The sequence below is a fragment of the Stenella coeruleoalba genome (genome assembly GCF_951394435.1).
Source record: "Stenella coeruleoalba genome assembly, chromosome: 1".
NCBI lineage: Eukaryota > Metazoa > Chordata > Mammalia > Artiodactyla > Delphinidae > Stenella > Stenella coeruleoalba.
In genome coordinates, this window is record NC_137169.1 from 154304020 (window position 1) to 154327288 (window position 23269).

Consider the following 23269-nt stretch of genomic DNA (forward strand, 5'->3'; position numbering starts at 1 on the left):
GCCTCACATTGCGTCACAAATGTTCTCCTGAGAAGTTGAAAGTTGGAATACTTTTGTTTTATTTTCATTATAATTGGTGGCTATATTTAATATTTTCAATTTAGGTAACTGTATGTAAAATAACTAATTGATCTAAAAGAAAACAGAGATGCTTTAAAATGAGTTTTTAAAGCCTGGGAATTTTTGTAAATTTGAATGTTTTTACAAGAAAATTTCTTGAAGGGAAATATTTTAAATATTTGAAAACTTTTTACTTTATTTTCTACTTTGTCACCTCAGTAACATGTATTTGAACTCTTTAACTTGTCTTCCAATGAGGAGATTCTAAGATTCTGACATTCCTAAATAATTTATTATTATGGATAGTCAGAACTAAACTAAATTAGCTTGAAGTTATGTAAAATTCAAACCACTTTTGTCTCTGATGATAAAATGAAATAGTAAATTTAGGCATTTATTATTTTTCCAAGTTACTTTTTTAGTCTGCAAAAAGAAGAGAAAAGGAAATTGATATTACTATTAACATCCTAAGACAAATTTTTATGTGTTTTTTCTTTTTTTCTCAAACTGGGTGTAATTGCCTCCTTAGAAGCAATTTGAATTTCTACTTTTTCTAAAAAAATATTGTGCTCAATAGGAAAAATAAACATGAAATGAGAGGATATTATTTCCTAATGATATGTTGAAATTAGCTTTTAAACCAGAACATGCATGCTTCATAATTTCTTAAAACCTCTTTTAGAGAAGAATGTTAGCTCTAGAAAGTATCTTGTTTTTTAAATAACTACATTACTAAAACAAGATATAGAAGATGAAGAATAAGGTACACAAATTTCCTTTCTTATTTTTACTCTCGGTAGAAAATATATTTATCCTTTGCTTTGGTTTAAAAAGAAATGAGCCACTGTGCAGAAAACTAACACAAGTTGAAACAGCCAACCAAAAACCCATTCATTCGCCCTGACTCTGCTATGGTCTTCTATGTGGAAATAATTACATTCTATGGAGACACATGAGAGAGAGCAGGATGAAAATTCTGGCTCTGTTGCTTATTTCTCTGCTGGTTTTTCTTTCTTGCGGTTCAAGATAAACTTTCAAGCATTTTTCTGGAGCCAACAGCGTGTAAAATATTTGAAATTACCTTCCCCAAATCTTAATATTAAAAAGAACATTTCTTTGTTATCTTTGTCATTGAAGAATATTCTTGCTTATTGGGTCTTCAATAAAAGGAAAAGGCATGATTTTCTATAGAAAACACTACTACCTGACCGTAGCCTTCTTTTTTCAATCAACCTCAGATATTTAATTCCAGCTTTTTGTAGGCTTTTAAACCATATATTCAAAAATATAATAATAGAATTTCCTGCTGCTTTTTAAGAAGAGATACAATGTAATAAGAAAGCAGATTCTGGAGCCAAATTGCCTGGGTTTTAGTCTGAGCTTTGCTCTGTGACCTATTGCAAGTACTTCACTTCTTCATGCTTCAGTTTCTTCATATTTAAAATAGATATAACAATGGTTACCAACCTTGTTGAGGTTTTGTGAGGATATAATTAACTAATATAGGCAAGCACTTAGAAGTGTACCTGGCATATACTCAAGCATATTTGAGCACTTACTAGGCATACCCTTATACTTTGCTAAACATTTGTCATTCCTCTAATCCTGACAATAACTCTATTTTATAGATTAGAAAATTTAGACTCAGAGAAATGAATAAAGTGGTCAAAATTTACATTTTATAAGTGGTAGATCTTGAGCAACATAACATCTGAATCCCAAAATGATTGACTTCTAAATAAGACATTGCCTCACTTTTCCAACAACAAATTCTGATGCAGTTCCAAATGTACCATATTTTTGGAGATGAACCTTAGACTAGATATTGAGACTTAATCCAGAACGTCTGTAAGTGGATTCACAGTAACTACAAATTATCGCTGGTGTGTTTAAGACCAGGGAAACTGAGTCATTTCTTAAAATATATATTTTCTCCAAACAAGAAGAGACTGGGACATTCCGGACACTCTCAAGTTGTTCAAAACTCCGTGTCTAACAGACTGGAATGAACAAGGAGCATTTATGCTCCCCTAGAGTGCAATAAGCCAAAGCAGAATCTCCCTAGATTGGGCCAACACTGAATTGGATGGATACATTTTTTTCTTCTTTATCTACCAATATTCATCATCAAAACAGAACATTGCAGATTGACTAGGATTATCAAATATTTACCTAATCTATCTATGAATAAGTCAAAACATGCACACAAATTGGGAGGTTTAGCAATTAAATATCACAAAATTTATTTTTGGACTTGTGCTCTGGCCTAAAGTGGATGTAGATGACAGTTTTCACCAAACAAATGATTCATTTGGGAAGTCTGCACCCTCCAACTACATATAAATGCCAAAGGCTTCTAGAATGATTATTGAATCTTGACTTCACATCATTGTCTTTTGGCCTGGAGTAATCTTAAGAGACAGCAGATTTATTTATATTCTTAAATGATCTATGTAAATCAAAAACTTGATTTGAAATTACTTCATGACAATCTGCTAACTAAATTCCATTTTTTTTTTAAGGACTGGTTGTGGTTTAGCTCCCAAACCAGTTTAAACATTGATCCTTGAATAAAATAATAAATTTGAAAGTCTAAATGTTCTATAAGCATATAAGGTATTCTCATCAGCATTATCATTATTATTTTTAGCTGCTTCCAGATTTGTTTTTGAACCAAATGTTGTATTCTTATCACAGTACTTGATTTTTCCTGAGAAATAATAAGGAAGCACCTCAACCATTATTTCTTTTTAGGAGCACATTTACAAACTGATGAAAAGTGATTCATACCCACGTTTTATAAGATCCAGTGCCTATCAAGAGCTTCTACAGGCAAAGAAAAAGGTATTGGTTCTTTGTGAATTCTTTTGACCTAGTTCTCAGTTGTAGTTATTTGGAGTAGTTACCTCTGCTGGGCCCACAGTATTGGACAAATGGTAAGTGAATATACTCCAAGACCCTCCCCCAAACCTTTGCATTTTATAAGGGCCATTTAAGTTGTATGGGTTTCTGTTTGTTGATTGCTTATTTTCTTCTTTGTTTGTTTGTTTCTGCAGATGTTCATGCTTTACAAAGTTGTTTAGACACCGTTTTCATGTTTCATGTTAGTCTTCTGTATGCCAGTTTAAGGAAATAAAAAATTACAATAAAGAAAGGAAAAGAACAATGTCATCAGATCAAAAACTTAAAGAGGGTTTTCCTTGTCCAGTAAGCTAGAATGTATGTTTTGGGCCATATGCTCCATAACTCATTGTTTTCAATGATACTTGCCAAAATGCAGTAATGTTTGCTTCCACATATTTTCATTTGGCATTTATTCTGAGTCACTTAGTGTCCCTACGATGAGGTTTCATACCTAAGATGATAGCCAAGCACATTTTCGAAGAGCTGCAATAGGCTACATTGTTCAATTAATGTTTATAATCAAAGTCTCACTGTAAATAACACCTTCTATAACCAGTATAACAGGGAATGGAAAATCTGGATGTAAACATCAACATCATTCATTATTTTGTAATGTTAAAATAGTCCATAGCTTCTTGAAATTCTGAGATGAAATTATAATTGTGTAATTCATGATCATCATTTAAGCTAATGGTATTTTTCAGAGTCCATTGACTTTGCAATGGGAAATAGATACTCTGTAGTTGCACTGTCCAGTACAGCAACCACTAGCCACATGGAGCTGTTTAAATTTAAATTAGTTAAGGTTACATAAAATTCTACTCAAATTTCTAATACTCAACGGCCACAGCTAAAGACTTCTGAAATATTAGTTAGTATAGAATGAAATTTCCATGCTTTCAGAAAGTTCTACTGGACAGCAATGCTCTACAGAATTAATGATGTTATCAACAGAAATTTAGTTCCAGTAGAAAATTATGAGGAAATTCTGAAGTTAAGCCACTAGATTTTCAAACATTTAGGCTTTGAAAATGTTGGCATAAAACCTTAACATATCTACTTCATTTTAGTGTAATTTGATTTGCTTGAAATCACACTATTTTGTTTGCACAAGAAGAATTTTGGTGTTAAAATTAAAAGCACTAATGCAAACAGAGCCCATGTCCTGTGACATGGCCTTCTGCGGCAACTCTCCTGTCTTCCTGATCCCTATGATTTAGAACATGAATTTGGTGTTGCATCATTTCATCATCCTGTCTTTTTCTGCTGTTTTTCTTTCTTTCTTTTTCTTTCTTTATTTCTTTCTTTCTTCCTTCCTTCCTTCCTTCTTCTCATTATTTCTTTTGTTCTTTTCTTTCTTCCTTCCTTCCTTCCTTCCTTCCTTCCTTCCTTCCTTCCTTTCTTTCCTTCTTTCTTTCTTTCTTTCTTTCCTTTCTTTCTTCTCTCTCTCTCTTTGTTCCTTTGCCCCACCCAACCCCACACATGTAAGTCGGAATACTCAATGGATCGCAGAACATCTTTTGAAAACTTTGCACAGAATGTGGTAAGTTTTAATTTTTAAGGAATTACAAATCATTAAGTCCAATTGGGAAACATTCCCAGTTTCAAGCCCCATCTTCCACCTTGCATCCTTTGATGTAACAGCAAAGGTATTTATTGCCTTTATTCAAATTCAGAATTTCCTGCTTCCTACTTATCTTTCTGTCCCAGCACTTTCTGGAGTAGATAAGATATCACACGTGAAAATCTATATGTATCAAACTAAGGCTTGGAAAGAAATGTGTATTATGATACATAAAATGAAGAAACTGTTCTTTATATTTTAATTTTTATTCTATGTATCTCTTTCTTCATTAAAGATAGTGCATGCATTTCTATACTCTTTCCCTTAGCTCTTCCTAAGGCTTAAAAGGTTAAGAACAATGAGGGTTCTGTGCTTTCTACTTTTGCAGGGAGAAAATGACTTATTGAACAGTTTAAAGCCAGACTCAGTATGAATGGGGGTCGGCAACAATATATGCCCCACCAAAGACCCACTAGCATGCCTTTCTTATTCTTTATTTTTCAGGAAGGTATTGAAAACTATTGCATAAATCATCCAGGAAACCAGTAGTTTCCCTACCAGTGTTTTCTTAGCATCTTTCCATGTGCATAAGTGATATATTTGTTTGTGGGATTCTTTTTTTTTTTTTTCTTTTTTTGATATTGTGCCAGTGCCTTTGGAACTTTCTAACATTGTGTAAGCTCAAACTAAAGCCTTCAACACATTTATTTTTATAGGGCAGAAACATCCCTATTTTCCCATGCCATAAAAACTGTACACCAACACTGAGGGCCAGCACTAACCTGTTATGAAAAGAGGTAGAAAAATCTTGGTTTATACTCAAGTTTGTCTGCATTGTCTGTTGAGTTGTGTGGTCAGCTCCATGCTGCTGCTGCTGTGGGTGTGTGTTGTGGCTTTTGCTGTGATGGCCAGTTAAGTGGAGTTATGTGTGTTGAAATGTAAGCAAATTGGATTCAGCAAAAATATGTTTTTTGTTTTTAGTTTCCTTCAAGGATCCTTTCGGTGGGGAATGTTAATCAGTTCTTTTTATGAATTCCTAGTTGTGGCTGTGCCCAGAGTATTTGAAAGATTTTAAAAAGCAGTGTATACTTTGAACACTCAATGTGATTGCACAAATTAAAGGGCTGGAAAATGAAGGACTCCAGGAATTAATCACACTATAAACTTCCCAAAATTTTGGCTGGATCTTTTGGAGTCTCTGACCTTTAATATAAAATTTTCTTAAGCATGCCTCATAAGTCACCATGGGAAGATAAAGACAATGCTAAAGAAATGCCTCAAGATTTTGCTGGAGGAAGTCGCCACAGGATGTTGCACAGTGTTCTGTGTATTGTTTAAGAATTGTTTCAAATTCATTCTTTTCTGACATAACGCTGACAGAATATTGTTCTTGAGATTGGATTGGAAATTTCTGTAATATAATTAAAAACATATAATGCAAATTAAGGAATATGGAAAGGGGAAGCAAAATGGTTGTCTTTCCTCCAACACCATCCCCAAATCTCACCAACTTCCCCAATTCTTAAAGTAGTACCACATTGTAACTCATTGCAAACTTTAAGAAAGGATAAGTAGGAAATAAGGAAAGAGAGAATTAATCATCTACACCTTCAACCAAAATTTATATGCCAAGTGCCAACTATACTGCAGACATTGCTATGTCTTAGGAAAAAGACCTCAATTGCTAAGGTACATAATGATATAGACAAAATGTTATGTTGTGCAGGAGAAAGATAAACTATTTCAACTTGTATTAGGGTGGATAGGGAGGGTCCATGGGTAATGTGAGAATTCCCAGAAGAAGTTACATTTAACTGGATAAATAGGATTTCATTAGGCCAAGAAAGGCAACCATCCTTTTAAGAAGAAGGGGGAAAAAAGGCTGGGATTACTGAAAAGAGAAGTTGAGTAACATTCATACCATAACACATATATACACACAACATACTGATAAATTTCAGATAACCTTCAGACACAATTGTTTAGGGTTAATCCTTTTCCATCCAGGAAAATAAAAAGTAATGTTTTTATTGAATATTTTATTTTGGTAGTACTCTAAAGAAATGGAGTAAGAAAATTAGAAAGACTCTCTGATTTCCTCAGTAGATTATGAATGATAACATTTATTTAATTAGTTATGAGAAATAAATTTCCATCCTGAAAATTATTTATATACAAAAATTTTAAATATTAACTGTATATCATTGTCTTATGATGGTTAATTTCTATTTAAAGTTCCCTTTAACTTTCTATTTTCATTTATTTTTTTATTTCCCCTTGGTTCAGTGTTCCTCCATAATATGATTACTTTTAGGGTCAGAAGTTGTGTTAGCCATCCTAAGTACTTAACATAATACATTTTATGGAATACCTTTATAGGATCAATAAAATGATTTTAACACAAGATAAAGAATGAGTGATTTTATTATCAGATAGACATAATGGAGGAAAGACACAGTTTAAATAAACATTTTAAAAGAGTTCTATGTGCAGGTTGCTCCAGTAAATACGGGGAGGCTACAACATAGAGTATCCAAGAAAGAAATGGACTTGGGGAATTACAGGTAAATAAGTGTGTAAACTTTAAAGGGAACTAGGAAAAGTGAGATAATGATAATAACTCACATTCACTGAGTGCCTGCCATGTGCCAGGCTCTGTACTAGGCACTTTATATTATCTAATTTAATTTAATCTGAACCTACAAGTTAGGTAATATAATACTCATTATTTTACCCATTTTACAGATGAGAACACTGAAAGGTCAGAGGAGTTACTTAATTTTCCCAGAATCATACAGTTAGTTAAGGAGCTAGCACTAACCCCAAATTTATTTTGTTCCCAAATTCTTTCTTTCTACACTGATCACCTTGCTCTTCCAACGGTAGAAGACAGATAAATCCACTTGATGATAACCTCCTCTGGAATCTGAGTCCATTTCCATTAGTGTTTATTTGTAGAAGTTTATTTACATTTCAGCACAGTTATTTTTATAACCTGGCTTATAAAAATGGCATCACTGTTTTGTTTCACACAAGAGTCAAAAACGTTTTGCTTGACAGCTCTTCCTAATACCATTGGAAATCCCATTGGTTACTGAGGTTAATAAATTCTTGCAGGCACTTTAGAGAATAATTAGAGTAAACAGCTAACAGCTGCATAGCATTTTACAGTGTTCCAAGGACACTCATTACTTTTTGTTTGTATTTTTGTTGTTGTTCTTTACAAACACAACTATCGTGGGAGGTGGTCAGGTGTTACCATCATTTCACAGATAAGCAAACTGAGGACTAATGGGGTGAAGTCATTTCACCAATATTAATCAATTGTTGAGTGTTAGGGCCAGGCCTAGAAGCAATGTTTTCTGACTTTAAATTCATTACTTTATAGACTACTCCTTTTCTTCTCATTATACCCAACACTGGAGGGATAAAAATAACTCACATTTGTGTAATACCTTCACCTTGGCTTGTTGTCCAAGAAATCTCATTTCTTATCATTTACTTTTTTATTATTTTCCTTGCCATCAGAGAATTTTCTTCAGGTCTTTCAAGGGTTGCTGTGTCCTCTCATGCCTTTAAATGTTATTAAGTTGATTTCATTCTCCTTTGACAAAGTTCATGTAACGGTTGTTTTCTTTCCAACCATTAAATTATCAAAGTATCTGTCTGCCATATAAACCTTAAGGGAGAACAGATAGGAAATAAGGGGAGAAACAAAGTAGGAGGATTGATCATCTACACCTTCAATCAAAATTCATAAATCAAGTGCCAAATGCCAACTGTATTACTTATTACCTCTTCTCCTTAATTTGCCTTTGGGCTACAGAAGTAGAAATGAGAATTAAAGAATGTTAATGTTGAACTTCCAGAAACTCACCTAATCTAACCTCTTTTGGAGAAAAATTTTACCCTATCTCAATGAAGACAATTTACTGCAGAGCCTTAAAAGAATCAACATACAAGATATAATGACCACTTTGCTCTCCCACCCCCTCTCCTCCAGTGTACTGATGCTAGTGCATTGGGCTTGTAAGGTACCCTCTCAAGACTGAAATTACCAGAAGTTTTGGAAACTGTGTGAGAGAATTTCAACAAAAGGACTGAGTTGGCGCTGAAATCAGTTGATTTTTTGCAATCAAATCTGTATTTAACTCTATAAATCATTAGTATACGTATTGATAAGAACAAATGTAAATATAAATCCTATAACTTGTTTGGAGTGTTAAAAGTGAGAAAGATACAATATGCTTAGTTCTTTTAGAATGTTCTTTTTGTTTAAATCTAGGTAAACTATTTTTCTAAGCCCATCATGGAGTTCCTAGTTAATACACCTTATGCAGATTTTATACAAGCAGCAAAATGTGGTTTAAAAAAAAGCCCAGACCTGGAAGCCTGACATGTTAATGTTAGGTTTGAAACCCAGTCTTAGACTTCTCTTGCTGTATGAATTTTTAGAAATCAGTTAAACTGCTGAACCTTAATTTCTTCATCTACAATTTCTCTAGCCAGAAATAGCTCTAATCAGTACTTGTGCAAAATAAATAAATAAATAGATAGATAGATAAATAAATAAATAAATAAAATAAATTTAAGAAATACTTTAATTATGCTTTTGAAACATGCTTTATTTACTTAAATTGCATCAGAAATATCTTCCAGGTCATTTCATATTCTTCTACATGATTATATTTATTGACTGCATGAAATTCTTCTGAATTGATATACCTATAATGCATTTTTCCATTCCTCTATTGGTGGACATTTATGTTGTTCCTTATTTATTTATTTCTTTATTCATTGTCATTGCAGCTCAAAGTGTGGTAAACATTCTTCAAGTTAAATATTGATTTTTTTTCTCATACTCATAAAAAATTGAGTTGCTTGCTTAAATGGAATGCAAAATTATGAAAGAAGAGATGTCTATTTATTTTTTTCTCTCTTATCTTTACTTTTGCCCTAATGCAAGAGATACACTAGAGGGAAAAATAACTTATCACAGAAGACAGAAATCAGAGTTCATATTCTTGATTTCCAAAACCACTTGTGTTACACATTAATAACGGGCTTCCTTATCAATTGGTCCTCAATCTCTGAAGAATTATAGTGTTTTCTGGGAGCCTTACACTTTTTTTCAAGACGCTGTCAAAAACACTATGGATTATTTCTAGTCCCTGGTCAAATGATTTTTAACTTGGTTTTATTAAATGTGAAATCTAGCATGAAACTTCCTCTGCATACCCTAACAATCACTGTGATTGTACACTGAGACTGCCCTCTCCACCCAGTATAACCCTATGAATAATACAGATTCCAAGTTTTGGAAATACAGCCTCACACCAGCTATGGAGCAATACTGCAAGAGTGCAATGCCGTGTCAAATCTACTCATGCAGACCCCTCAACTGTGCAGTTGAGCTGGACATTGGTTCTCCTTAAGATTGAAACATGGCATTCCTGGTTGAGTGCTCTAGACTTTGCTGTATGGGCACATTAGTGTAGATAAGCTGTTGGAAAAGGATCCTAGAGCCCCTAAAAATAAAATTTATAAACTTGTCACTGGGTTTGCTCACCATGAATAATACCAATATAGAAAATTGATTGACCTGGTGATCTATGTTCCACTCATATGCTACATTTTTATCATTGTTTTCATATATTATGTTACTAGTTCCTAGATTATTCATTAATTCAACATATATTGAGTTTTGACTATATGACAGGTGTCAGGGAAGAAGAAACTTTCTTCTACCCTTCTAGGTTCTTCTGGCTGGTCTAAGAATTAAATTGACATGAGACAGATTAATAAGAGAAAAATCAAAAGTTTAATAATATGTATACATGGGAGAGACCCAGGAAAACTAACTCATCAAAATGTCTGAAACTTTTAACTTAAATATCTTCAGCTAAAGACAAAAGAGCATGTTGGGGGTAGTGGTTTGGGACCTCAAATGTGAAGAAGGCAACTGACATGGAGAGGGGAAAGCAAATGTTTGGTAGGACATGCAGAAACAATGGGACACAAAGAGGAATTTTAACAGACTTTCCTAGGTTTCTCCCTATCTCCTTGCCTAGTTCATATTATAGTTATCTATGGTGATTACTCCCTTCCTGGAACAGGTTCTCTATCTACATTCTTTAGGCAGTCAGGGGGAAGGTCAAAATTTCTTCCTGAGTGTTTTGGGCCTTGGTTATTTTCAGTTTGAAATAATCCACATGCCAAAGAGACATTTTGGGGTGGCAAATCTTGCTCCCATACACAGGTTATGTGCTACGCAGGTTATGTGCTCCATACACAGGTTATGTGCTACGCAGTGGTTGAGAGTCCGCCTACCGATGCAGGGGACGCGGGTTTGTGCCCCGATCCGGGAAGATCCCACATGCTGCGGAGCAGCTGGGCCCGTGAGCCATGGCCGCTGAGCCTGCGCGTCCGGATCCTGTGCTCCCCAGCGCGAGAGTCCACAACAGTGAGAGGCCCGCATACCGCAAAAAAAGACATCCTGTTCTTACTTTCACTTCCCTTGATACCAATTTCTACCACAATGAAGTCAGAAAGGGCATTCTCTAGATTGTATTTATACTAATGAAGTTACACTATAGTTAGACCTCCATGGAGTTAATGAGATCCTCGATTCACATAAACATCCCTCATAATGAAGCAGATCATCTGCTTCACATAAACATCCATCATGATATAAAAGCAGTTTAGAAACTGTGAGAGGGAAGGTTTTGATTTTATATTTGTGCACCTGTGAATTTACCCTAAGGAGAACTTTGTGCATATTCTTTTCTGATTGAGTGCTATAGTTATTGCTTGAGGTTATAGGTATATTCATATAGAAAACTATGTTAGAAAACTCCTAGAGCACCCTAAGTAAATATAATTTATAAACTTGGCATTGGGTTTCCCTACCATAGATATTAAACACATAAAGTGAGTCTGGTCAAGAATGAACTACATTCTCCTCTTTCTTCTCTAGTGGACCTGAAACTCATCTCATTTATCATTTTGTAGTTGACATATATGGCTATCCATCTTCTTTTATTGAAACTGTTTTATGGTGATAACTTGCCTGAGAAAGCAGTTTTAGGTTCCCTGCAGCATGATGTAAATTGATTGGTGTGAAATGTATCAAACTATGTAGGCTGTTTAGTTTGGCCAATATATCTTTATTTTCCCCTAGTGGCATCATTAGTTCTTAAGTTGCCACTCAAGTTCTATAAACTATAAATTGTATAGTGGTTTTTGGCCAAAGAGCATCCAGTACAACTCTGGAGGCTCCTAAGGAATGTTTTGAGGCTGCTGAGTGGACAACCCCCAGTGGTAAACTTCCCCCTTCGCTGCTATATGTGCCAGAGGCAGAAGTTTCAATAGTATTTCCCAAAGCACTGCTCTCATATACCTAAGGACTTGGGTTGAAGCCAGTGATCATGAGGCCCCAGCTACCTGCATAATTGGAGACCACCCTGGGGGCTCTGTTTAACAATTTTATAACCCAGTAGTACCCATGTGTCCAAGGATTATTGGATTCTTTTATCCAACAACAAAAAAAATACTTATTGAGCACCTATTGTGGGTCAGGCACCTTCTTCCTAGTTAAGAATACATAAACAATAAAAATAGGAAGCTAGTAGGTAATAATAATAAGCTAATAATAGTAGTAATGACAAATATAAATAATAATAATAGTTAATAATAAGAAGAAATAATAGTCACTAACATGTATACCTTAGTCGGTTCATTCTTCTCATGAAAGTTAACTGTTCAACGAACAGAACTAGTTTCCTACCAGCTTCCCATTAGCTTACTTCACGTACATCATGAAAGTTTTCCTTAAAGCAACACAGAGTAGGCAGGAAGAAGAGTTAAGCTTAAGCAAGAGATCTGCTTATTAAATAGTTGGGGTAAACAGCCCTAAAGGAAGGAGAGAAAAAAGGTAGAACCAGAAAGAGGGTCTAAGGACTTGACAAGTTGTGTTCCAGGCAAGACTGCCATGGAGATTTCCAGTTAGAGGAATATAGTACAGAATAAGGTAATCAAAAAGATAGCTCATAATCTGGATCCAAACAGTGGGCCATTTTATATATGCAGAAGATGAAGGTGGAAGGCAAGTTAAGAGAACCTAAAGATAAGAGGACATGATAGGATCGGTAGCTACTATATTAATTCATATTTGATGATAATGCCAAGAACTTGGTTAATGAGATAGAGGAAGTAAAGGAGGAAGAGTACAACTTTTAGCACCAGTATATTTACATATAGGCTACAGTATTTTTGAGCTAAGTTTACTGGAAGAGTTGATAGTAGAAAAATAAACTTCAGTCTGTCTCAATTAGGAATTGAAAGTTATATAATAGTTAATAAATTATTTTACATTATCACTTCTATTTTATTTGACAGTATATGAAATGGAAGTTTTACTCAACTATGACAAAAAATTGTTGCTGAGTAAAGCAAGAAGATGGGGAATATTTGTGTATGCTTGTGTACGTTACAATACTTGTCAAAGTTACAAGTTACGTTACAACACAAGTACTTGTCAAGTACTTGAAGACAGTCAACTATCAATCTCAGTATTGATCTTAATTACCTCCCTGAGTTAAATAGAATTTAATAGTATTACATACAGTTAAATAGAATTTCATCAATAGCCTGAGGACAATACGTTTGCATATTCTTTTTATAAATATGTTTTACATAGCTAGGAAAAATATAAATGGAACTTAAATTGATAAAGATTGGGATTATGTCTAAATTTAATTTCCACTAAAAATACATTCATATGTTTAATTATATCTAGATATGAAATCACTTACTAAGCAGCCCCATATCATCATCAAGCCATCTCATTCGCTGTTATCCATTCTAAAGCCACATGTCCCATTGTATGTGTTCATTAGCATTCCTTTATGAAACACTTTTCAGAAAAGAAAGCCATTTTTATATTTATGACCAGCCATGGGTGTGAATTTTACTTTTCCATAATTTATGCTAGTACTTGGAGGCAATAACTCTAAAATGAGTGATTTAAAATAGCTAGACAATAGACATCTTTATCTGAATTGCATACATGTTTATAGACTTAGATATATTTTGTTTATAAACAAACACCCTGCTGTGTTTTCTTAAGTGTTTGGCAGGTACCATAAGGCAAGCCCAGACTGGGCAAAATCCCATATCCTCTGCATTGTGCATCACATTTTGATTGCTGTTTTTGTCACTGTTGTTTTCCGACGTCCAGAAGTTACCATTATTAAAATAAGCTTGTGGTCATTACTGGAAGTTTAAAACACCATTTCTAAATTGCACTGAGTATTATTTCTGGAGAATGAAAGATCAGCCATCATTTTTTTGGTTCATCAATTCATTCCTATTTACTTATTTTGGTGTTAAATATTTTTCTTTCTATTTCATCAGCAATAGAAAAATTACTCGATAGACACGGCTGATGTAAACAGGGATAGCAAGCACCCGTTTTCAAGACTGTTCACTTGAAATATACATATTAATATCTAGGAGGAACATACTTCCAACACCAGGAAGAAAAGACTATTGGGAAGTCTTTATCTTTTCTAATTCTAGAAGTCTTCAAAGGACTTTTGGGAGACATTGAAAATGATGAATTTTTGGAGTCTCAAAATTGAAAAGGGATTTAGAGGCATCAATTTCCCCAGGTCCAATCCCCAGCCATTGCATGAATCTCCTCTGTAGACTCAATGACAAGTATGCCTCCAGCATTTGCTGGCCTGTAGGTTCCAGAGACGTGGTACCTTTAGAACGCAGGGGTAGTCAATTCCATTTTTTAGAATTTCATTCCTTGTTTTTAGAATAATCTACTTTTTGGTAACTTCGGAGTTGATCCTAGTTCTGTCTCCTGGAGCTAGGCAGAATAATACAAACATTCCAGTAGATCTAGACATCTGTTGAATTACTTGAAGGTGTAATTATATCTCCTCTCAAGTTTTGTTTTTATTTCCATTAGTTAAAATCTAGTTCACCGTTTTTCTGTATGGTTCAACTATCCATATCCCATATCTCAAAATAACCAGGGGCTTGGAAAATGCAGATTCCTTGACCTTATCCCAGATAAACTGTGTTAGAATCTCTCTCTCTCTCTCTCACTGTTGACAAGCTGTTTCAGAATTCAGTTTAAGAACCATGATCTAGGTAGCAGCCGGACTTCTCCTTACCAAAGATCAGTGGTTCTCACTTCTTCACTTTAGCTGCAGCAGAATCATTTGGAGAACTTCTCATAACACAGACAGCTAGACCTCACCTCTCAGAAAGGCTAATTAAGTAGTTTTCTGGTAAGATCCAAGAATTTTAATTTTTTAATAATTCTCAAGTGATACTGATACTACCAGTTTGGAGACCACACTTTGAAAACCACTGCCCTAGCCTAACAGATTCCCTCCACTCTCCCCACTGATAGGTGCCAAGGCCACATCTAGTGTCACATCTGAGAGGCTACTCTCCAGTTATGCTGACACATTTTTGCAAGCAGCATTTGAATTACATGGATGAGTCAATTGTGTTTGTTCCCATAGCTGTTTACCATAATTGAACTTATAGTAATTACATAATTTATGTAAATGTCATATAAGCTGCTGAAATTTGAGTATGAAAAGAAAAAGATATTTCAATGAAAACTAAGCTGAACACTTAACAAGACTTAATAAACTTGCCTTAAAATTGCAATCAAATTAAATCTGAGTGAGCCTTGCATTGGGAAAGTGGGCTTCTAATGTTTTCTCATTCAATAATCTCATGTTCTTTTACCACCTTAATTGCTCACCTCCTATATCCACCCCAGTTCATCAGTAGTCCTCCAAAACTGATAACTGAACACAATACTTGAGAAGTAACCGAACCAGCATAGATTGGAAATATTATCTGCCCAACAGGAAAGAAAGAACATATATAACTTTTACAATCCAGTCCGAGCATTGTATCAGCTTCCCCACCCCAGCTCCCAGTCACAGCAGCCATATCAAATTGTAGGGTCATTTGGGGCTTAAAATTTTTTTTTAATCTAGAATTTTTTTTCTTGTGAGCTCAGATTACGTCTCCCCAATCTTCTCTTTTACTGCTAGATTGGTTTATTGTTTGTTTATTAGTTGTCATGTAAGTTTGGTTCTTTATCCTTCTTTCCATTAGGTTTTATCTTGTAAGTTATAGCCTTACATAATTTTTTGGAGTATCTCTTTGTTACCCTGTCTTTTAACTAAGATTAGCAAATTGGCATCATACATTCATTTTAGCAGAATTCCATCAGTTTAATAATGCAAATTATTGATTAAAATGCCATAAAGTACAGAGAGGAAGACAGAGTTCCACTACTCCAAAACTTAGCACACCTTGAAGGTAGTTGTTTATTTAGTTATGAACCTCACCTTTTTCTGTGTCATCCACAGAGATACCATGAAAGACTGCTAAATGCCTTACTTAGTCCAAGAACCTTTGTTTAAAGCAACTTCCTGTCCTCAAGTCTGGTAAACTCTTTTTAAAAATGAGTAAACGAGCGTGTACATGACAAAGATCTAATATGGTTTATATGGGGAGTTCTTATCCAAAAAATAATCAGAAGAGCACTACGTCATTAGAAAAATGAGCAAAGGTCTTCAACAGTTTTTTTTTCTTTTTTCGGTATGAGGTCCTCTCACTGTTGTGGCCTCTCCCGCTGCGGAGCACAGGCTCCAGACGCGCAGGCTCAGCGGCCATGGCTCACGGGCCCAGCCGCTCCGCAGCATGTGGGATCTTCCCCGACCGGGGCTCGAACCCGCGTCCCCTGCATCGGCAGGCAGACTCTCAACCACTGCACCACCAGGGAAACCCTATACAAACTGTACTTGTGTACATTTATATGTGTGTAGGACTAAAATAACATTTCAGAAACAATACATTCCCTTATTATGTGCAACGCACCCTGATATATTTTGATTTATTCTATGGTATGTAATTTTTTCCTTAATGTTGGTAGCATCTTTCTAAATTGATTTCCTTTTCCACTAATGTCATGAATTTCAACAAAACATTGTTTTAGAAGAAATATATGTTACATGGGTAATTGATCAAAATAGGATCATTTTAATAAGCATGTTACTCATAATAAGCCATAATACTATGCACAATATAATATCAGTTTTGTAAAAAAAATAAAATAAAATAACATTTTGTATAAAAAGTAAAATGATATATTAGCATGTAAATAACTGTATTTTGGGTAAAGTTTATTTCTCTTTCTATTTTTCTATGTTTTCCTCATTTTCTCTAATGGATATACACTTTTTATTCCAGGAAACTATTCTTAACTAAGGAAATGAAAGTATTTGGCTTTACTTTTTCTATCTCAAACCACACAGGGAGCTAGTAATAAGTGCTTACATATAAATGTATTCATAAACCATCTCTTTTAAGTACATAATAACAGAATTTTTTCCAGCGTTCAACATTAAATATACCAGCCTCCAAACTAGCTACAGAATCCCCTTCCTTTCTTTCTTCCTCCTTTCCTTCCTTTCTTTCTTAAATCTCAATAATTGAGCTTTCTTTAATTGTATTGAAACTCACACTTTTCAGTTTTGCTAAAATTATTCACGGTGATTCAGTAAACTCACCTGCAAATTAACCTAGGAGGCTTGGTTTCATTTAAAGCAGGGAAGGTCTTCCCAAACCCCTAGCCTAGTTCATTTCCTTCTTAACACATTCCCAGTTAGTTTCATTGATATGAACAACCAGGGCAAAATAAGAGTTGAAAAGACCCAAATTCCGCCACTTAATTATTTAATAGGGTGTGACCAAGTGCTCCCATTTCTCATCCTACCTTGCCTCTCCTCCCCCAAGATAAAAGTTACTTGTCCCAATACATTTGAATCTCGTTGCCCTGGTTTCTAGAAGCTTATTCTTAAAATGTGATTTCCAGCCAAGGAACTCAGCTCATGCAAAGCAAGCACATATTTGGGGACTTCTATAATATTAATATTGTTTAACAGGTATCAATTGCTTCACCAAGCCAGGTAACTTAGAGAATTGTACAAAATAGCATGTACAAAAAATGTACAAGTACTGGCAAAGAGTCCAGAGAGGGAAACTGCAGAAGAACTTAAGGGGCAATTAGAAGACTTCAGCCAAAACCTGAGTAAGAAGTTTCACTGAAGACTGAGTAGAACCTGAGCTGAGAGAGTAACAAGTACAAAAGCCAGCCAAAGAACCATTCTGTGAAGTGACAGTAGGTAGTTTGAAAGGCCAGGGAAACCAGGTTATGAAGGATTTTGAAACCCAGGCAAAGACATTTATATTTTTTAAGTGAAACCAGGGCAATTTTCAGTATGAGAGTAAAAGAGTAAACAGGTAACATCCGTTAGTTCAACCTGTTTTAAGAGCATACATGTCCTATCTCTAGTCCAACAGCATCTCATTACCACCAAACAGTCAGCTCTTTTTATTACACAGCTGTGGGGCTGAGCACAGGTTAGACAACTGGGTCATATACACCAGTAGAAAGTCAATGACAAGATTTGCCCTCTCTTGGTCTCAGCCTCTCACTGTGGCCTCTGGAGCCTACATGGCATTCTAGAATATACTTCTAAGTCTACAGCAACATGTGGGAAAGACTAGGAGGCAATGATAAGAAACACACAAGTAGGAATTATAAGAGTTAAGATGTTAACATCTTTTTTAATCCAAAAGATGCTGATAATTTCCTATTCTTCTCTTTAAGCTCTTTCATGCCTATCTTCTAAAAATCCATCCCTTCATTTATCGTTGGTTTGTTTAGTGTCCTGTAGACTCAGAAAGACTGCTGTATGTCTTTATGACAGTAATAAAACAAATAGTTGGTCACTCAAGCAAATATAGCTTCTCTCTACTTCCTTTATGGATTAGTGTCTGCAGGAAAGGAGTGTGGAAATTTGCCTCCATCTCAAGGCTCTCAGACTGGAGCTAAGAGCCTGACCTTTATGTCCATTTCTACTGGCTCACAGCTCTTTGTCAACTTTATGTTATCACTTTAAGACCAAGAAAGATGTTAAAAATCAGGTGAAATTCATAACTTTTGATAGTTAACTTGAGAAGGCGAAGAACCAGCAATAGGTAGTTTTGTTTGGGGGAGTTTTATTTTCCTAATTATAACAAAATCTCTATGCAACATTTAAGATAGGAAGGAATTGGTTTGGTGGAGATGAAATTTTATTGAGACACTAGAAAACCTTCTTTGTTTATGTGGTAGCTGTATTGTAGATTAGCCAGAGGCTCTGTCTTCACTTAAGTGCCAGTTAAAGTCAGGTTAATTTTGTCCTGAAATTGATCATGTGCTTCTTTTGCTAGCATACTGTCCATTAACTAGATATTACAAAATCTCATAGGATCTTGAGTTTTTATTTTGTTTTGTTTTGAGTTTCTGTCTTTGTCTTTCTCTATGGATTTCCATTTACAATATAATCTATTTCCTTTTTTTTTAATTTTTATTTTATATTGGAGTATAGTTGATTAACAATGTTCTGTTAGTCTCAGGTGTACAGCAAAGTGATTCAGTTATACATTATATGTATCTATTCTTTTTCAAATTCTTTTCCTTTAGAAAAGAAAGGGTATAAATCATATAACACAAATGTAGTCATTTGGTTAAAAATAATTATTATTCATATGGAATTCAGTTGTAAGCAATTTGGTAAAAGCTGCTATTGGTAAGGGATTTTTAGCCCTTTTAGTTTCTAGAATTAAGATTTTAGAACTTAACTATGAAAATTTCCAAAAAAAAAAACAAACCAGAAAATTTCCCAGATTCTTCAACTTAGAAAAATTATGAAAAGATAATTAGCAGAATTATCTTTTAAGGTGATTTCATACAGCCTCCAAGGAACCTCACTGAAAAGGATTGTTACAAAATGTCTGATGTGCAATTATATTATTTCCTACCCTCAAGAAAGGATTAGTGTTCTTTTTAAGATTTTCCAGTAGAGTGAGCAACTGGTATTTCTTTGTGCACTAGAGAGCACCTAGGTATTTTTCTTTCCAGTATGTGAAAAAGGCAAGATTTGCACAGGGCTTACAGATAGATCCAAGTAATCTAGGTCTTCAAATCTAGATGACTCACTTGGGTGTCCATGCTATTTACTTTGACCCCTGAGTGGGGCACTTAAGTTCTTTTTACTATTAGTTACACCCAAATTTGCCTTTTAATTGTCTCAATACACAGAACAAATACCCTTATTACATATTTGGTGAGTCCATATCTCACAAGTGTTTCATTATGTGGCTATGTTAAGATGTATACATGTGTTCTCCCATTTCTGTTCATCTGTTTTCCTATTATCACAAACCCGAGGTTTACTGTAGGCCTCATTCCATGAATGAGTGTTTTTAAATTATCTCCTGGGACAACAGCTTATCAAGCTAAACTTTTACCTCCCCCCCTTTTAATGAAGCCTATACCAGGACAAATACTAATAGCTTCAAGGATATTTGGGGGGAAAAAGTAGAAAGAGAACAATGTTACTATTTGTTACATTTACAAAGATGACACAGTTTCCACCCATCCAAATGAAAAATGACTCTGAGTTGCAAATGGCTTCCTATTTCAATGTAACTATGCTATTCATCTTCTCAATAGTTTGAACCAAATTACATTAATCTGTAGTTTTAAAATAAATAGTTTTATATTAACATCTTTATCCTCCTCCTCAACTGTATAAGAATTCACTCTTATGCTTCAACCAGTATATGGTTCTCGCCATCTCACAAATGGCACTAGAAACAGTAAGCACTTTTTAAAAATACGTTAGCCTCAGAATGAATATATATGCACACATGTTAATAACATAAAACAGTAGTAAATATATGAAATAATATAGTCTCCAAGTATAGAAAAGTAGTTTTTCTATTCCAACATTATTTGATTAACCTATTGCTCAGGTTTGGAGTGTTAAAAGTAGTATAATTTCAGCTTCCAATGCATGAGAAATTTTCTGCTCTTCTCAGAGTCAGAATTGTGACTTTGGGTCTCAGTGTCCTAATGAGAAAGAATAATAATAATAGTAATAATATAATAAGGTAATAGGTAACATAAACTGAGTATACAGAATGTTCTGAGAACAGTTTTAAGTAATTTACTTGTATTATTCTTCACAACAAGCTTTAAAAATAGGTACTACTATTATCCCCATTGTATGAATGAGGAAACAGGCACAGAAGTGGTGGCAAGAAGAAACAAAGCATATTTTGTTTATAAGGCCAATGTAAAGTAGGGTGTCCTATTAAAAATCTTTGTTTTCTTTCATATTTTTCTTCCCATAGAGTGATTAGAGCATAGCTAAGTGGGAAAGATCTTTGCTAAACTTTGGCTCTTTTACTATCAGTTGCTAAAAACTAAGTTTTGAACCCTTTCTCCAATTAAAAGAGATGATGCTTCGTTTTCATCACTGCTGTTCAAGTATACAAAAAGGCCTTTTCAGTTACTGTACAGTATGTAAAGAAAGCTTGATTTTGGAATTATTAACAATTTCTTAAATATATCATTCTTTTCCCAAAATATGGTCATGAATGCTGATTCCTCTCCCCAAACCATACCACCCATTTATCAAACTCTGAGCCACATTAGGTGGTAAATCAAGACTATTGCTATGACTAAGTTATTACTAAATATTATATTTCTTAAAAAATCTTTTGATTTTTCCATTATTATTTTATCCTCTGAGAAGTACAAATTCCATCTATTTTTATACTAGAACATACAATGAGGGATAAAACAGAAATAACCAATTAATGATCTGCTATTCTGATCAGAAATTTAAAATTTCTTACCTCTCTAGAGTATTTGTAATTTACAGGGACAGTTTTGATTATCAAGGTTTTCAGAAAACGAATATGTATAGTAGGTGTTAACATAAAATGTAGAATCAGAATATATGGGATTTTTCTGGGATTGGGGTTGGAAGAAATCAAGTGGAAAAGGAAGGTGTATACAGTTTGAAGTACAGAACAAATAGACTTTTATCTTTAGATGTATAATTGGCACTGGTTGTTTGTTTTTCCATTACCATATAGGTTAGGGGATAGACTCAATCTTGAGTTTCCAGCAATCTCACCCTCAAAAATCATTTTATTTAATTAAATCATACCCTCTGCATACCTAGATATTTATAAACGCAACACTAATTTCAGCAGTGGAACAAGAATGCATTCACATTGCAGAGCAGCTTCCTAAGGTTTGTTGTAACATGTTTATAACCAGTTGCAAACCTAGGTGTTGCATCATCGCTAAGCCTCAGTGGAACATTTTGGACATGTTTTATGATTTGCTGATTTGTGCTGTGAACCCATCAGTCTGTTTGCAGTGGGGAGGAAGTGGGTGGGAGGGGTGGGAGGATGGAAGAAGGGAGGATCATTTTGTTTGATGTGTTGGTGGAGGGAGGGAGGGAACTTGGTCATGAAGTTTGAACTAAGATGCACCTAAAAGGTTCCATTTTGACCCTTGCACAAAATCAGCTGCAATAAATAGATGCTACTCATAAGCAGGTTTTCAGTGATCATATTGTTTTTTTTTCTTGTTTATATTTTTTTCTCAGGGGAAATCTCTCACGTCAAAGAGGTTAACAAGCCTCGTTCAGTCTTATTAAAAGGATCATCTTGTAGCATGAAAGTGAACTGGAGTCACTGCATATACTTTGTAGTTCTTTGTTGTTACCTGCAGCAGAGGACATTAGACCAAGATGTTGCATGAGCAAAGGACCTGAATTGTTCTTTCTTTGTGTACATTAAGGCACTGCCATCTCCAAGGGACTCTACCATCTCAATGCCTCCATTTCAAAATGTCTGCTAACTTCCTCCTTGTACTAAGCTGGATCTATGTCTTTTCCTTTTTTAACGATTCAAGTGAAGTAAATCTTTCCACCTCCCCTTTCTCTCTATCTTAAAGCTTCTTCTAGACACACAGTTCACTAAAAATTCAGTCACAAACTGGAAGAATTGTAAAAGGAAAAAAAGCATATATAATAAGTATACATACAGCTTCACATTTATTAAATAAATTAGCACAGAAAGTTTCATTTCACCAATATATCACAGTCAGAAACAAGCTTATGTCTTTGTCTGTTGTCTGTATATTCTTGGTTAATGTTTCTCGCATTTATTTTTATACCATATTTAAATGAAACACCTTTTACTCGAAATGTATTAAAGTTGATCCCTTCTCTGTAAATTTGTGAATGTTTATATTGTTGTTTTATCTTTCATTAAAAGATGCATAATCTCGTTGCTTTTGTAACTTTTGACTTCTGTGCTAATTGAAAATGAAAATGCTGAGAAAGCATCAACAAATGTAGTCACAATGTAAGCTCTCACCCTGGAAGTTTATTTCAGGGTTTCAAGACAAGCTTGGATGGTGCAGCAGCCAGGAGCAGACTGAAAGTGATTCATCTGGGAGCTCACCCAGGATCAGGTAGATGCTTTTGCTCCCCTGGAAAACAACACAAATTGGCCTTCCACATTTTCAGAGCTATTTATGAGGTCTTTCTAATTATGAATATGCATCTCTGTGTTTTACAAATGCATATTTTATTAGAATTATGTTTTAGTGTAACTTTTCAACTCAGGAACAGATTCTTTTCTTTAAGTATAATTCTAAACTGCCTAGATTGGTGGCTCTTAACTCTGGTGCTTACAAATTCCTTTGAGAACATGATGGTAATTGCTAACATTTAGTGAGTGCTTACTAAGTACCTACCACTGTATTATGGGCTTCACATG

General features: G+C 34.6%; 1 protein-coding gene across 5 annotated transcripts in view; it reads left to right on the forward strand.

Moving 5' to 3' along the window:
- The window catches only part of RGS7 (regulator of G protein signaling 7), a gene marked incomplete at its 3' end in the record, with an annotated part of 607621 nt that extends 585040 nt beyond the window's left edge, over positions 1–22581 (forward strand). For 4 of the 5 annotated variants that reach the window (XM_079925792.1, XM_079925793.1, XM_079925794.1 and 1 more), the window contains 2 exons: positions 2815–2904; positions 22090–22581. In XM_079925792.1, the coding sequence (XP_079781918.1) occupies positions 2815–2904; positions 22090–22140 (141 nt within the window). Of the gene's footprint in view, positions 1–2814; positions 2905–4453; positions 4508–5244; positions 5320–22089 lie in introns of those variants that run through there. The other variant, XM_079925796.1, reaches the window with a different exon arrangement.
- Positions 22582–23269: the final 688 nt, after the last annotated feature.